This window comes from Cupressus sempervirens, chromosome 2 (assembly GCF_028749045.1).
Source record: "Cupressus sempervirens isolate cs-2001-9-10 chromosome 2, ASM2874904v1, whole genome shotgun sequence".
In the NCBI taxonomy this organism is placed as follows: Eukaryota; Viridiplantae; Streptophyta; class Pinopsida; order Cupressales; family Cupressaceae; genus Cupressus; species Cupressus sempervirens.
Genome location: NC_143119.1, coordinates 503809801 through 503826763, shown reverse-complemented (window position 1 = coordinate 503826763; position 16963 = coordinate 503809801). Strand labels below are relative to the sequence as shown.

The 16963-nt window shown below is 36.2% G+C and overlaps 1 protein-coding gene across 2 annotated transcripts in view; it reads right to left on the bottom strand.

The window, feature by feature from the left end:
* Positions 1-368: 368 nt before the first annotated feature.
* LOC149573202 (Nitrilase/cyanide hydratase and apolipoprotein N-acyltransferase family protein) overlaps positions 369-16963 on the bottom strand; it is a 125551-nt gene continuing 108956 nt past the window's right edge. The window contains exons 7-10 of one of the 2 annotated variants that reach the window (XM_089814377.1): positions 1304-1371; positions 1159-1196; positions 945-1027; positions 369-769 (exon numbers count right to left, since the gene is read on the bottom strand). In XM_089814377.1, the coding sequence (XP_089670503.1) occupies positions 685-769; positions 945-1027; positions 1159-1196; positions 1304-1371 (274 nt within the window). In that variant the 3' untranslated portion in view covers positions 369-684. Of the gene's footprint in view, positions 770-944; positions 1028-1158; positions 1240-1303; positions 1372-16963 lie in introns of both variants that reach the window. The other variant, XM_089814378.1, reaches the window with a different exon arrangement.

Here is a 16963-nt window from a genome sequence, read left to right as displayed (position 1 = left end):
TAGTCCTTGCCTCGTTTGTATGCTTCTCGCTTCTTGTGTCTCTTTTATTTCTAGCTTTTCCTATTTGCTCTCTTTCCTCGACAGCATTTGGTGTCTTGTAGTGGGTAGCCTTCTGTCTTGTAAGTTTCTCAATCCCATAGACCCTTGTGGTCTTTCGTTGGACATTAATAAATTTATCTTATCTTATCTACAAAATGATCTATTTTCTAAAATACAGAGAATGATACTAGATGTTGAAACTGAGATTAATACAGATATAAACCAAATAACCAATATAGACAAATATCATACTAGGAACTCTCAACAAGGTAAGCCTTTAAGGGATATAGATCCTTTCAACATAAGGGAATCAATTCAAAGTCCACCAGTAAAACCAAAACTCCTTCAAATAGAAGTATCTCAAGCAATCACACTGAGCCATAATGAAGCCTAACAGGATAAACTTTATGCCACTCAGAACATGTAAGGATCAAACTAATCACAACATAGAGATTCTATGTGGCTCAAAGCAACCAACAACAAAATGACAATTTTCTCCCATGTCAGATTGATAAGAATTCTATAATATTCATTGAAGAAAATTTACCAAACTGTTGTATGCATTGATGAGTACCATTTCAATAATATACTAAATTATTACATGACAGATTTTGATAATCTTCTTGAAAATTTATATAGTATTATTCAATGGTTATCCAGATTCAACCTGTCAAAGTCAACCAGCTGATATAAATCACCACGCCTTTGCTTTCCAAGTGGGAGATTCATCCTGTATAGAAGATAGAATCAAGGTTGAAATGTATAATTAACATAAAAATTAAAGCCCAAAAAGCAAAAGATGTCATCTGCAAGGGCTAAAACTAAGCTGCCACAATCTGTTCTTAAAATCTTGTTCTCGACATAAATATAATCATTCCTTTTATTGGTGTCTATGGCTATAGTACCTTCTTTCCTCTAACTGAGAATAGTCAATGTCAGCTATTACTGTTGTTTCTTCGTGCTCAGTTGTCGCAAGAACTTCTCCAAACTGTAATTCAAATAACACAATCGAAGCAAGAATCTCTTCCTTTCAGTACTGGGTAGCACACCACAGTGAACTTTCTATAGCAAGATATTAGAACACAGCCAAAATCAAATCAAATGCAAGCAATCTCTTACTGGTCCAACAAGAGTGGAGTGACCCCATGCAATATAGCCTGCACTTACATCACGAGCAGGGGAACATGTAGCAACATAGAGCTACATTTTACAAGAAAATAAGATGAATACGATGAATATAGACTGAATTAGTAGAGTTACATACCTGAAATTAGAAACCAAAAATGACACCTTAACTGCAGAGAATGTGAGCATACCTGGTTGTCAGCCGCTCTGATTGGATAAGTAACAGACATAAACAACAGCATCAATAAGTATTTCATCCACAAAAATCCAATATATTAACCAAAACATGAAATATGACCATAAAAGATATAATTTAGGAAGCTCTTTATGAAAGCATTCTCAGTGAACTCATAATTCAATCAATTAATCTCTTGACATTTTCACAGGTAAACATTTCTGGTAATTTTGTTCCATCAGTCTTTGAGGGCTTCTTCCAGTTCTATGCTTGAGTCAAAAGCATTTCTAGCCTCTATGGTGGTTGTTGTCAAGGGTTTGGGCCCTTCCCACTTCATCTAATCAAAACACTTATGGCAATTCTATATGAAAACGACTATACTCCTTTATTACCAGACCTCTAAAGTATTTGATCTATGCCTTCAGGGAATTCTCATAATTGATGCTAAATTCAGTGGTATAGCAGTTACACCTTTCCTGTTTCTCCACAAAATGGTAAATTCATCCTTATTCAATCACTTAAAACAACACACATGAACTCAATTCCAGCATTATGAGCAATAATCTCATAAATTGGGACATTTGACTTTTCACTGTATATTAAAAGAATTCCAGCTTTGCAGCTCATTTACAATTTGGTGATAAGATAAGACAAGATAAATGTATTAATGTCCAACAAGAGACCATGAAAAGGGTCTAAGGGACTGACAGCGTACAATCAAGAAGGCTAACAACAACAAGATCACCAAATGGCGTCTAGAAAGAGTAGAGCAAAAGAAAACAAGAAAGCGAAAGAGAAGCAAGAACTAGAAAAAAATCAAGAAGAAGAACACCACTAAGACAAGGACTAGGGATCCTTCCTTGGCGTAAAGATGTCCAAAACAAAGCGGTAAGGCTCAGGGCGACCAAGATTCCTAGTGCATCTCTAAGTACTCCTGGAGGGGTGACATTGTCGAGTAAGGTTGCTGCAAGGTCTCACGGATCTAGAATGACCGATGATAGAAGTGTCGACCGTACACTTCACACCCCCAGCGGGAGGAAGGAGTGAGAAGAAGGCAGTGATAAGCTTATCCGAAGCTTGGCTCTGGGGAAAAAAAAGGCTGCAAAGTATGGTCAGGAGCTGCATGGTCTCCCAAAGATAAAGCGCAAGACATCTCTGGTCCGTGTAACTGAAGAAGGTAGAGAGGGACAGACAATCTATGAATAAGCAGTAATATCTCCCTCTAATCTCATATAGGTGGGGCACCGCAAAATGAAATGGGTCTCTGTCTCTGCCTCTGTCAAGGGACATAGTCAACATATCCTATCCTCCCTATCAAGGTGGTGATCAGTCTGGATCTAGAATCTATGAGAACCTACCTGAAAGGAACCCAGGGTGATTTGTACAGCGTGGCTCCAATTTCGTGACAAATAACCTAGGCACGTAATAATCCCATCCTGGATATCTAGAAACTGCTCAGCATAGGACATCCGCGAACGTAACTCCCTCAGGGAATTAGTCCAAGTCGTGGCAATGTATCGCCTATAGATATCCCATCTGACATGCTTGTTTAGTTCCTATTGTGAAGGAGGTGAGTGGGAGCATTCAACGAGAACTGGAACGGGGGGAGGTTTTTAATCCCAATCTTAATCAAAACCTACAAAGTAGTGGCCTGAGCATACCAGCAACAAGCCTTGGTGGCAAAATTGATGTCATCTATGGCAACTGAAGAGCAATAGGCCAGATAAGAGTAGCGATGCCAACCCACCGTGGAGTCCGCAAATCCACGAAGGTGGTGGAGAAACCAAACCAAATCAAAGATAGCCCCCAATCTGAAGGGATGGGCCCCAAACTCAGCAAGAATAATGTTATGCAGAGTGGACCGATGGCATCTGATAATCCATCGGAAGAGAAGTGTCTAAACCCGCTTGATCAAGGCCCATTTTGAATTAAAGACGGAAGGGTTCCACACCACAGTCATAGAGAACAGTTGGCCTAATTAAGGAGTCCAAAAGGGACAACTTAGGCCTAGTGTCCTGAAAATGATGTTTGAAGCATTGTCTCTCTAGCATGGCAAGGGAACTCATCCCTTTGCCGATCCTAGGCTAAATGGCTAGCCTCAAGCTGAAGCAAGGTCCAGAAAACTTAACCTCAAGGTAAGTATAAGAGGCAGCAATCTCAACCTCCTGGCCCTAAAGGTAAAAATGCAAATGTTAAGTAAGTCACAGAAGGATGCAAGTCTGTCTTGAAGCCTCTAGAGACCCTCCAAAGAGGAGGCCATAAGAATCACATGGTCAACGAAGAGAAGGATGGAGATCATGACTTGATGTAAGTAGCATCCATCACTGGAGAGCGAAGAGTCCCTAAGAAAATCCTCAAGCTCATTGATATAGATGTCGAACAAGGTAGGTGAGAGAGGTCAACCCTACTTCACACCAATGGTGCTCCGAATAGGATCAGAGAAACCCTCTGGAGACCTAAATCTACCCTCAACAGTCTCATCGAGCCTCATAATAGTTGTCAGTAACATCTCAAAAATCCCAATATCTCTAAGTCTATGGTAGAGGGCTACCTGCGGAATGGAATCGAAGGCCTTACAAAAGTCCACAAAACAGTAGTAAACTTTCATCAAGCCTCCTGGATAATCGCACGCAAGGTCACACTATGGTCCATAGTCTAATAGTCAACATGAAACCTAGCCTAGGCCCTAGCCCGATAAAGTCTCCTGTCAAGCGCTCTAGATAAGATAGTCTTCAATGTTGCGGCATAAAGTTTGGCAAAGTGTGTCCGATCATGATGGTCCAGTAGTAACCGAGGTCAGAAGTGGCTCTGGACTTATGTATTGGATAGATCACATGCCTCAACCAAGACTCAAGGAAACCAATGCGCACCACTCTGTTAAAGAGCGTGGGAAGGAAAGAGCTCAAGACTGGGATGCCTAGATTAAAGAGCTCAACCTAGAACCCATCCTCATCCACCGCCCTACTACATCTCATGGATTTGATGACCTCACAAATGTTGGAGGTGGTGAAAATGTGGCAATCGGAAAGGGTGGTGAGGCAAATAGAGGGTTGGCTAGGAATATCATAAAGTGCAAAGGTATGTGAGGTGAGAGAGCAGAGGTCAAGGATGGCGGTCTGGAGTGGATAGCAGAGGAATAACGTGTGCCAGAAAAGCTTGGGGTTGCAAACAAGCATGTCACGAAAGGATCTAAACTAGGAAGCAATGAACAACTATTTCTATTGGCGAAGCAAGCGGTTGTAAGAGAGACACACACAAGTGTAGGCGGGGGAGCAAGTAACAAAGCCCAAGCACAAAAAGCAGTGAGTTTTTATAGTCATCATACTACTTGCTCATAAGAAAGGTACTACGGCATTTAGGGCTAAGGGAGGAAGGAGCGGTGCCCAAATCCTCGTGGCCAACAAGTCAAACATAGAAGACACTTGGCTAGAGTCTGTCAAGCGGTCATGGGGGAGGAGTCGGGTAAGATGGAGGATGAAGGGGTCTTGATCACTCTCTAGGAAGTGGAAGAGGGTGCAAGGGCAGGGCGCAATGGGCGAGAGGTGGGTGAGAGGGGATGAAGAGTGGAGGGATAAATCGTGAGACTGAGGATGGCATGATTGGCAACCAGGAGGCGGGAGGTAGTGAAACTACGGACGGAGTGAATGAAGGAGGCACGGGTAATCATGTAGTCCACCACACCAGCATTTTTTATGGCTTGTTACAAGAACACACAGTGTACCACAAGAGAAATTAACTTGAATTTATGGCCTGTTACAAAAGCACATAGTGTACAACAAAGCTTGTATGCTAAGATGATCGTGAAAGAAGTCTCCCTTGATAATAAAACGCACAATGATATATATATCTGACTGTGGATTTGATCTGGTTTCTCTAAGAAGCTCCATATTGAAGGCATCAGGGGCAATCTAATAAAAGTTATTAACACAGCACATTTAATCAATAAAACAATAGCCTCAAAACAAATCTAGTCCAGTGTAAACTAAGTTTGGGTAGAAAACACAATTTTGGTCTCCTCTTTATGCAGAAGGCATCCTTTCAATCTTGATAAAGCCTACTGGCTTTCATGTTTGTTGGGAAAATAAAGTTTAAACAGTGTGTTGCTTAATGATATTATCAATAACCCACCGGTTTCATTGGCAATTGGATGCACTTTTATTTCGTTGCATGTTAACATAAAAGGAAAAATCTAAGGTTCCTGAATATTGATAGATCATGGGAGAACTGATATGCACATGAAACATTCTTGAACATGCATACACTGATACAGCATACCCAACATCTAATAAAAGTAATTAACACAGACATTTAATCAATAAAACAATCTTTATGTAGAAGGTATCCTTTCAATCTTGATGAAGCATACAGGCTTTCACGTTTGTGGGAAAAATAAAGTTTAAACAGTGTGTTGCTTAATGTTATAATCAATAACCAACCAATTTCTTTGGCATCTGAATGCACTTTTATTTCTAACATAAAAGGAAAAATCTAAGGTTCTTAAATATTGATAGACCATGGGAGAACTGATTTGTACATGAAATACTCTTGAACATGCATACACTGTGATACAACATACCCAACAACACACTTCCAAAAATTATTACAAAGCAAAGAAAATAAACAAAAGGAATTTTTCAGCCCAAAACCCTTCACAGATGAGCAGTAACACCAATATAGGTGGTATATAACATATATAAGAAGAAAGGCTATATGCCTCTGTTAGTAACAAATAAGGGTATTTCTTTGCAATATTTCTGTTTTCTTGCTTCTGTTTTCTTTTCTTTTTCTTTTCAGTATTTCTATTCTCTTACTTTGTCTTTTCTTTTTAACATTTTCATGGTATACAGCATATTAGCTGTATCGATAATGACTCTTGGCCATACTCAAGCTGCACCTGGATACAGAATGCACCTGAGTCAAACCCAGCCACATTGGAGGAGTGGTGTAACCATATCAGTACCAGGACAAGAAAGTTTGTATATGGGAAGAGGATGGGTATATCAAGTTGCATAGGATCTAACCCTCTTCAGCATACAGAAATAGATATAATAACATCATAACTTACAGAAAATAACAAAAAAGTAAAAATCAACAACTTGAGAGGCATCTTATTAGACTTCAATTAAAGGAGAGGACAATGGTCACTTATGGCAGCTTTAAAAACAGGAACACCAAGAATATAGTTCTGCCATTATCAATGAATACTGCAGACCACACATGTACAGCCAACTTGCAGAAAAAAGAGATAAAAACAGTTGCATCAAATAAGAATGTATTTTTTTTTTAAATGGAGCTTGATATGGATTTGTGAACCCTGGATAACATACGGCATGAAAAATCTGTACAAAAAATATAAAAGATATACACAGTATACATGTACTGTACATATCATCATAAATGTATGGAAAATCTCATTTAAAATGCATCACTCATCATAATTTGTACATTTATAGTCAAGTGAGGTAGGAACAACAGCATTCTTCTCGTCTTTTGAGGTAGTTGCAGTCTGTTTATTAACAATACGAAGGCAACGAGAATGAATTGTTTTTTTCTGGTTTCTAAAATTATAATTATGTTTGTTTTAGAGTTTAAAGGATGACTGCTTAAGTTTTAGTGGCACCAAGGAAAGGAAGACCAAAAACAATTCTGGCTAAATATTTGTTTCAACTTATTTTCTTTGGTGGATCCTTCCTAGAACACAAGCTCCTTTCTTATACAGGTACCAGTGGCATTCCAGGTTTCTTCCAGGAAGGGATCAGCATTTCAGTTGTTTCAGAAACAGATTGTTAGGATACCTCACTCTGTTTCAAGTTCAGTGAAAGTTTATTTATACAAATCGCAATTTTGCATTAACATGATGTGTGTGAAGTTCAAAGACAGTTTATTTAATTTTAATTTGGTATTAACATGTAGTGAGTGTCTGCTGGAACATGTTTACTCCCAAGGTGTCAATCTCAATACAAAATTAGCAACCAGCTATTACAAATGAAGCAGTATGCTATCCAATTGATAACCAAATTCTTCTTCCATTCAGAAATGTATAGAACAATAGAATTCTTATTTCAACTGTAGATTGCATTAATTGTAGGTTTCTGCCTCGAGAATGTCTATCTCCCCTTTTAAAGATTTTCCAAAGATATCTTAGAAGTCCAGTTGTCGAAAAATAGTAAATCAACAGACCAACTTCGCAAATTGGGACTAGTTGATAGTCCGGAAATAAAATTAAATATGGGGACTTGTGTATGAATAGAATATTACACTATCACTATTAAAAATCAATACTGTTTCCCACTTGGGCAATAGATTCACCTCTAACCTGTTTTTGACAGTTAGTGGCTTATGACAAGATGGGACAAGTGCCCATTTGCAATGGGGAGTGGAAGAAGACATGTGACACGTGGCTATGTAGGTTACACACAAATGATATCTCTCCTTTGGCACAGGATTCGGCAAAGAGTATCTTTGACTTGTGGAGGGTGGTTGGTAGTAGAAGATAAAGTTGGACAAGTGGCAATTTGAGAAACAAAAGTTAGAAGGTGATGGACAGATGGCAAAAGAAATTACAAACTTGGCATGAAAGCATTTACTACTCTTGGGCATGTAATTTGGGCACCCAAATCGGTGTTTAAATATGTTGTTATATATTTGGATTTAGGGGCTAGTAAACCAATGAAGGTGAATCTTCAGGGCTGATAACCAAGGGAGACTTGAGGCTCAAAGACAGTGTTCCGGAGGGTCTCCAAAAGCAATCTCATTTAGAGATTGTATTTGCAAGGAAAGGCATTCCAATAGTTCTGTTTCTTTAGATTTTTGCAAGTGTAGGATTTCTTTAGTAAACCAATCAGTTGACATACACACGAGCCATTCTTTATTTACATAATGACATCAAGCTGCTAAATCAATTATTTTAGCTGCATCAGTTGTTTGATGTTTTATATCATCATAAACTGTTTTCCTCTTTTTGCTCCATCAAACACACAATCACAGGCTTCTAATAAAAAACGAGTGGTATAAGTCAAATTTATAATGACTATCTTTACGTTCTTTACAAATCTAAGGTGCCATTTTAGGATTCTATTTTCTGGTGTATGGAGTGCATTGTTTAGGATTGTGAGTATCAGTTTGTATTATTGTTTATGACAGCATATATTACTGTTGTTAGTGTTATTGCATGCATTTTGCTAATAGAAATAAGTGTGAAGGGTTTGGAGAGTTTATTTGAATTTTGCATTTTATTTCCCTACCGTATGAGCTCCATATTGGTGTAGTTTGCAGAAGACATTAATTGTTGTCACCTGATATATTACTGGCAAACTACAAGTTTTCTAAGTTGTTATGTTGATGGGAGTGATGGCATCCCCCCTTTATTCCAACATGTTTTTTATGTATTTCAGTGAGCTATTCAGTAAACCCAATTTCACCATTTTGCATATGTAAAGTTCAAAACTTCAAACTAAAAACAGTTTTCAAATATAATTCTAAGTTGCAACTAGGGTTATTAGTGGTATCAAAGCTAAGATCTTGCCAGCCTATAGGGTTTGATTGGTTGATGTTTCCAAGTGACTGAAAATTCTGAAGAAGAATCCATGGCTAAAGAAGAAAGAAGCATAAAGAAGATCCAAGAGAAGATTTTATTGGAACTGTTGATAAATTGGTTCTCATTATGGAAAAAATGTGGCAAAAGAAAAATAAGAAGGGTAATAAAAATAATTAAAAACATTGTTCCTGCTGCTTCATCCCTTCTTGCAAAATGGTATGAAGAATACAATAAGAACTCTTGAAATTATCAAATGAGCTGTTCCATTTGTGAAATTTTGAGCAACAAAACAGAATGATCAAAAGAGAAAAGAACAATTGCAGAAGGATAAAGAAACCAAGAATCAAGAAGATCAGTTAGTCTCAAGGCATCATCAAGAAAGCGGAGATTGACGAGAAAGAGCCAACAGAAAAGAGTGTAGAACCAGAGAATAAAAACATTTCAACTTGGATGAAGTTAATATAATTTTACAAGTGCATGCTGATTATGAAAGAATCAAGAAGATCAGCTAGTGTCAAGGCATCATCAAGAAAGCGGAGATTTACAAGAAAGAGCCAACACAAATGAGCATAGAACCAGAGAATAGAGACATTTTAGATACGATGAAGTTAATACAAAATCAGTATTACATGTTGATTATGATATATTTCATAAGATTCTGATGTTGTCAAAGAGATCCCTTCTGAAAGTAGTGAAGAGGAAACTCTTTTTGTGCAAAGAAGAGAATGTGTCTAACATGCAGGATTATGGAAGAGAGTCACTATTTCAATATGAAAAGTTTGGTAAAAGACATGGTTTTGGCACATAGTAATCCATTGATAGAGTTACAAAGTAACATTATGGATGGATTTTCTTTTGAGAGCAGCATTTTGGTTAACCCCAACTCATGGGTTTTGGATCACAAAAATGGAATTCTTGAGAAATCTCTTTTAGCAAATCAAGATGAGCTCCCTAATTACCACCAAGGGTATGATAATATTTCAGATTTGTCACTTTTGTTTTGGCATTTTGGAGAACATGTGCAAGGGGTGGATTATTCGTCAAAGTGTTCTTTTGTATTGGATCTAGATAACAATCTATCCAAATGTGATACAAATAATTTTAATAAGGTTTTGACTATTTCATGGATAATGGTATGGGAGCCTAGTTTCTTTTTCAAGCAATCACAAAGAAGAAACATTCAAATAGATTTGAAGGCTGACATACTTGTAGGCATGGGATCATAGTCACAAGATGATTTTCCATTCCATAAACCTAGATAGGTAAAAAGTTGGTTATAACCTTGAGAAAAAGTAATTTATGTTGAGTTCCATGCTATGAAGACTGTAATGTCCCCCTTTTGGCTAACTTGGAAAGCCAGGACAATTACTTAACTTCCCCTTCTTACTTTGCCAACTAATTGTGATTAAAAAATTTAAACCAAGTAAAGATATTACTGTCATGTCTCCCCCCGCCCCCGCCCCCGCCCCCGCCCCGGAATAGCTTGCAAGACTGAACCTTAGCCTATTCTCACATCCTGATGGGCTAAGAGTTCTCAAGTCAGGGATGTCGTGGGGGCTAGACATAAAAGATTATTTCACTTTATTCAGGCGGACCCCACTTAAGTATATTTGGAAATAGTTATAAGTTGTCCCACTTTCATGCTCGTTAGTTCCTTAAATCCATGCGGCACCTGGCTGGCAGCCTACTCATACCTCTGTGGATACCTGTCAGTAATGCCTCTACTCATGTATTCATGTTGAACTTGAAAAAACACTCAAATCTCCATTTTGGTGGGAGCATATATGTTTTGGAGAGGGTAGAAGCTACAGGTATTGAAGAATTTTTTTGCTAAAGAAAAGTTTTTAGATACTCACTACTCGTCTTTGTGACTGAGTTCACTCTTAGAGACGTAAGGCTCCAAGGAGTTGATTGGACGTAGCCCCAATCGATAGGATAAAGGCATATAAAACTGTCGCACACATAATGGCATTGTGAATAATCAACGATTGACTCAAGGAAACTTGAATGCATTTCTCAGGTAACTCAGTTGATAATATAATTGTTAGAGGATGAAGTAAGCATGATTTGTGCATTGGAGTGACGTTGAACTGTTACAAGTGCTATCTGATATAGTCCTAGGCGCGGGTGTTTGGAGCCTAACTTATGCTAAATTATACAGATTGATTTGGTGGAGATTGAACTAATCTGTATTGGCAGAAATACTGTACTGATCAGAGTATTATTCAATTCCCTTTTGAGAATTCTGATATATATTTAATTGACTTTCTTTTGCAGATCAATTATGCTGATGAACAATAACTATGAACTTTGATGAAAGCAGATCTATTTCAGACTGTACTGAGAATATATTGCAGGCCGAACTTGAGATGTATAGCAGACTGAATTTGTTGAGTTTAGGACTGAGATTCACATTACTGTTTTTATTGATGATCTTCTGCAGTCTTCAAAGGGCATATTAATATATTTGGTAACATGCTCACGTAGGGGCAGGGGGCATGACCCTACGTATTTGATATTACTGCCGATTCAAAGTAATATAATTATCAACGATGGTCAATACTTAATCGACTTTCACTCTGATAAAAACCGATACTTATCATGTTTTCAATAATATACTTTTGGTATAAGAAATATGTAAATATATATAAGTTGATTACGATTATATATATATATATATATATATATATATATATATATATACGTGTATATACATGTATATACATGTATGTATATACATGTATACATGTATATACATATGTATATACACATATACCATATACATAGACATGTATATATATTTATGTAAACATGTATATACATATCTATATATATATCTATACACATGTATAGATACATATATATATCTATACATTTATATATATATATATATATATATATATATATATACATGTATAAATGTATAGATATATATGTATCTATACATGTGTGTATATATATATATATATACGTATATGTATACATATATATGTATATACGTATATGTATACATGTATATACATATATATCTATACATGTACACATGTATATATAGGTATACATGTATAGATATACATATGTGTATATACGTGTATATATATATATATATATATATATATATATATATATATATATATATATATATATATATATATATATATATATATATACGTGTATATATATATATATATATTAGATCAGACTTTCATATATTAGATTTCAATCAATACATATATATTAACATATATTATATATAGAATTGGCTTCAATTCACTATGAGGCTAAATTTCTCAACACTCCCTCTTTAGCAAGGAGGGAATTGAAGCAATTTCCATAACTTTAATATAAGCTTAAACACCACCTTAAGTGTGGTCTATAATAGTAACTATGTCATGGTGTCCGGCAAGATCCGGCCCAAAGAACCATAACAAGTTGGTTATCATGGTGTCGAGCAAAATCCAGCCCAAAGAACCATGATGAGTTGGTTATTATAGTGTCTGGCAAAATCCGGCCCAAAGAACCATGATAACACTTGCTCCTAGACATCCAGCACATTTAGCTGCTACAAGTTAATGTAGCGTATCTAGGAGATAGATCAAACTATTGATAAGGTTGTCAGCTTAAAATAGTGACCTCACATGCATGAAAGATCCTCACCTTTCATAACACACAAATGCAGTAATTTAATTTTCAATTATTCATGAATATATTAAATTATGTATTTAAAACCTTGTCATGCCAAATTTACCTCTGAAGTACTCTATTTTCAACCTTGTAAGGGGTTTGGTGAAAATGTCAGCATTTTGCTCATCAATGATGATATTAATCAATTTGATAACATTTCTATCAACCATATCTCTTATGTAATGATATAGTCTTGATGTGCTTTGATCGATTGTGAAAGACAGAATTAGCATAAAGTTTGATGCAACTTTGGTTATCACAATGAATCACTATGGGGCTTAGTTGCTTTCCAAATAGTCCAAATAATAACTTTCTCAACCATACCACTTCACGAGCTCCCATGGAGGCTGCCATATATTCACCTTCGATGGAACTCAAGGCAACTGTTGGTTGTTTTCCACTGAACCAAGATATCATTGTTGATCCAAGACTAAAGCAACACCTTGTAGTACTCTTGCAGTTTAAGGAACAACCAGCCCAATCAGAATCAGTATATCCTTCAAGTTTTATCTCAACATTTCGTACTTCAAACCAAGACCAATAGTATCTCAAAATATGTTTAGCAGCCATCAAATGAATCTTCTTTAATTCACACATGAAATAACTTAATACATTGGTAGCATAGCGGATATCAAGCCTAGTGTTTACCAAATACATAAGTGACCCAATCATCTGCCTATAGAGAGAAGGATCAATAGATTCTGAATTTACTGCTTCTTCTTTTAACTTGTGTAGATGTGTTTCCATAGGAGTCGTGAAGGGCTTGTAGTCCATCATACCAAATCTAGTCAAGATGTCATGAGTTTACTTCCCTTGATTTAGAAAAATATGATCTTTCTTTTGACATACTTTTAGACCCAAAAAATAGTGTAGTAGGCCTAGACCTTCATTTCAAATTCAGCCACAAGATCTTGTATTCATTTTTCAATTAGATGTTCTTCAGCTATTATTAATAAGTCATCAACATAGAGAACAAGAATTAACATGTCACCATTAGATATTTTGAAATATATGTTAAGATCAGCTTCATTTTTGGAGCATCCTAGTTTGGAGAGATAGCTATCTATCCTTTCATACCAAGCTTGTGGTGCTTGTTTAAGGTCATAAAGAGCTTTCTTTAGTTTACACACATATAGGTTGTTGTCTTTTATATTGAAACCTTTAGGTTGTTTGATATATACTTCTTCATTAATGACACCATTCAGAAATGCGGTTTTCATATCCAGTTGATGTATCTCCCATCCTTTAGATGCTGCAATTACAATAATTGTCCTTATTGAAGTGTATCGAGCAACTGGAGCAAATGTTTTCTCATAATCAATACCTGCCTTTTGATAGAAACCTTGTGCAACAAATCTTGCTTTGTGTCTTTCAATACTACCATCTGAAGCATACTTGATTTTGTATAACCACTTTGATGAGACAACTGATTTGTCTTTCGGCCTAGGTACGATATCCCAAACATCATTTTGTAAAATGGATTGATATTCTTCGACCATAGCATCTTTCCATGCTTAAAATGATAGAGCTTCTGCAACAGTTGATGGTTTAGATTTTGTACGCTCAATTACTAGTGCAGTGTAGCATGATTTATTTATGGTTTTCTTACTCTCTAGAAATTTCATCCAGTTCAACATTATTCTCTTCAATTATTTTCCTTGCCCATAGTGGCCTTTTCTTGGTGTTAGAGATGTCCCTATCTCCAGTGTTTGATAATAGTTCATTTTCTTCTAATATGTCCCCCCTCTGATTTTCAGTTTGTTGAGTTTCATCCAACTCTGCGATGGGCTCATCTTTTGTACTTGTTGATAGTTTGAAGGTAGTGTCTTCAAATTTGACATCTCTACTGATTTCGACTAATCTTTGCCCAAGTATATAGACTCTATACCCTTTAGTGTTTTCACTATATCCAACAAATATACCTTTCTTCCTAGATGGTTCCAACTTGGTTCTTTTTTCTTTAGGTATATGAAAGTAAACGAGGCAACCAAATATCCCAAGATGACTTAGGTCAAGTTTAATTCTTGTAAAAGCTTCTTCAGGGGTTATGTTTTCTAAGATTGAGTGTGGGCATCTATTTTGAATATATAGAGCACTATTAGTGGCCTCATCCCAAAAGGAGAAGTGTAGATTTTGATCATGTAACATGGCTTTTTCCGCTTCAACAATGGTTCTATTTTTCCTTTCTGTCACTCCATTCTATTGAGGATTATAAGGTACAGTATACTTGTAATAACCCCAATAGGTTATAACTTCTTCAAACACCAAAAATCTTTATACTTCAGTTGTTTGACATTTCGTCAAACACTTTGCAAGCAAGCTCTGATACCACTGTAATAACCCCAATAGGTTATAACTTTTTCAAACACCAAAAATCTTTATACTTCAGTTGTTTGACATTTCGTCAAACACTTTGTAAGCAAGCTCTGATACCACTGTAATGACCCTGCTCAAATCCAACCTTAAAATTCTGATTGAAGGCTCAAAGAATTTTGTCAAACACTTTGCATACAAGGGGTCATATGACTGATATAACTTTTCAGATTGATGCAATAACTCTTGTTTGGATTTGCCTTAAAAAGAATGCTTACAAAAGACTCCAGATTGTCTAAACAATGACCTAACATGAATGTGCAACTAAAATTTTGGCAATATTCAATACAAATATGTGACTTAAACTACTTGCAATATGCAGCTACAGCAATTAGTAATTATAACAAATACTTTGGATGCAACCTAGGATGGCATTAATGCACTTACAACCAAGTGGCATTAATATAAACACTTAGTATGCAAAATTATAACATTATTTATGCCAAAAAGAGAACTTACAGCCAATTGACATTTTGTCAAACAACTGGCATGCAAACTAATAAGCTGATCATCAAACTCTAAGTTTGCAATATAGATAGTCTAAAAATTACAGTGCTCTTTCAATTGCAAAATCCTAGCCTTCCTTTGATACCAATAATGCCAAATGGCAAACAAAGACAAGTACAATATGAAAATAGTGAACGCTGAAGCTATATTTTGTACTCAGCTGAAAACCTACTTTTCTCAGAAAATATGCCAAATGAGAAGTGAAGAACTTGATTGTAGATGGCTGTAATAATTTTCTACAATGCTGCCCCTTCTGCTTTGTTTTTTTTCCGATCTGCTTTTTCCACTTGCTTTTTCCGGATTTGCTTTTTTCGTTTTTGCTTTTTCGAACTACTTTTTCGGATTACTTTTTTCGGAGCTGCTTTTTGGTCTACTTTTTCCGCCTGCTTTTTTTTCGGGTCTGCTTTTTCGGCTTGCTTTTTTAGCCTTTTTTTTTTCTCCGGTTCTACTTTAAAATGTTTCGAACCTGCTAGAAATGACCTCCAATAATTTCGGCCCTGCTAAAAATGCCTCTTGAAATGCCAAAATGCTGTAAATGGCCTTAGGCCCAATGATGCCCTAGCTGAAGTGACTGAAGTATCACCTCCAAATGTGCAACCCTTCAGAAGATATTTCACTTCCTCGATTATGCAAATCCAAGAGAGTTTTTGTTCCCAAAGATCAACTCACTATCTGAAACCACTTGGCTCCACAATAGACTATGTCACTGAATCACAATTTGATGTCAAGAGAGAAATAAACAACTAGATGATCAGAATGAAGCCCGGGTTGCCTATTTATTCTTTTTTCTCCACTTTCTCCAGAAACTTCTAGAACATTATTTTATTTTATCTATTGACTTTATAAAATATTTTATTATTATAATTCAAGTCACTTTATTAAATTAATTAAATATAAAGTTACCTTTTAATATTTATTTATTTGATAACTTTATAAATAATTAACTTAATACCACTTATTTATTTAAATAAAATAATTAATTAGCCATCCTCATAAAATATTCATTATTTTGGACAACCTAATTAATTAAATTAATTAAATCAAATTGCCTCCAAAATGGGGACATGACAGTCCGCCCTTCCTGAAATTGCTTGTCCCCAAGCAATGGCTGAACAATAAACCAATCAATCCGCCTGGATCCCAAATGTAGTCATGAACTATACCACTGTTAATTAACATAGGCTCCTGCAATATCCTCTGGAATATAACCAAGAGGAATCCATAATCAAACTGACAATTACAGCTGAACCAAACTCTAAAATCACAACTGCCACAGTCAGAAATCCACAAGACACAAACTCTTAGAACATCAGAACCCAAGTAAAGTGGTTAAATCAAGCTACCAACACAGTAAATACCATCAACGCATCCCACTGGCCTATACGGAATGTACAATCCAACTCTGCAACAAGGGTGAACGCTCCCGAATGAAACTGTACCAAGTATGGAGAATCCACACACTGTACAACTCCTGCAGTCAACACAACTCTGCAGATCACCAGTCACTGTCTCATAACCATAAC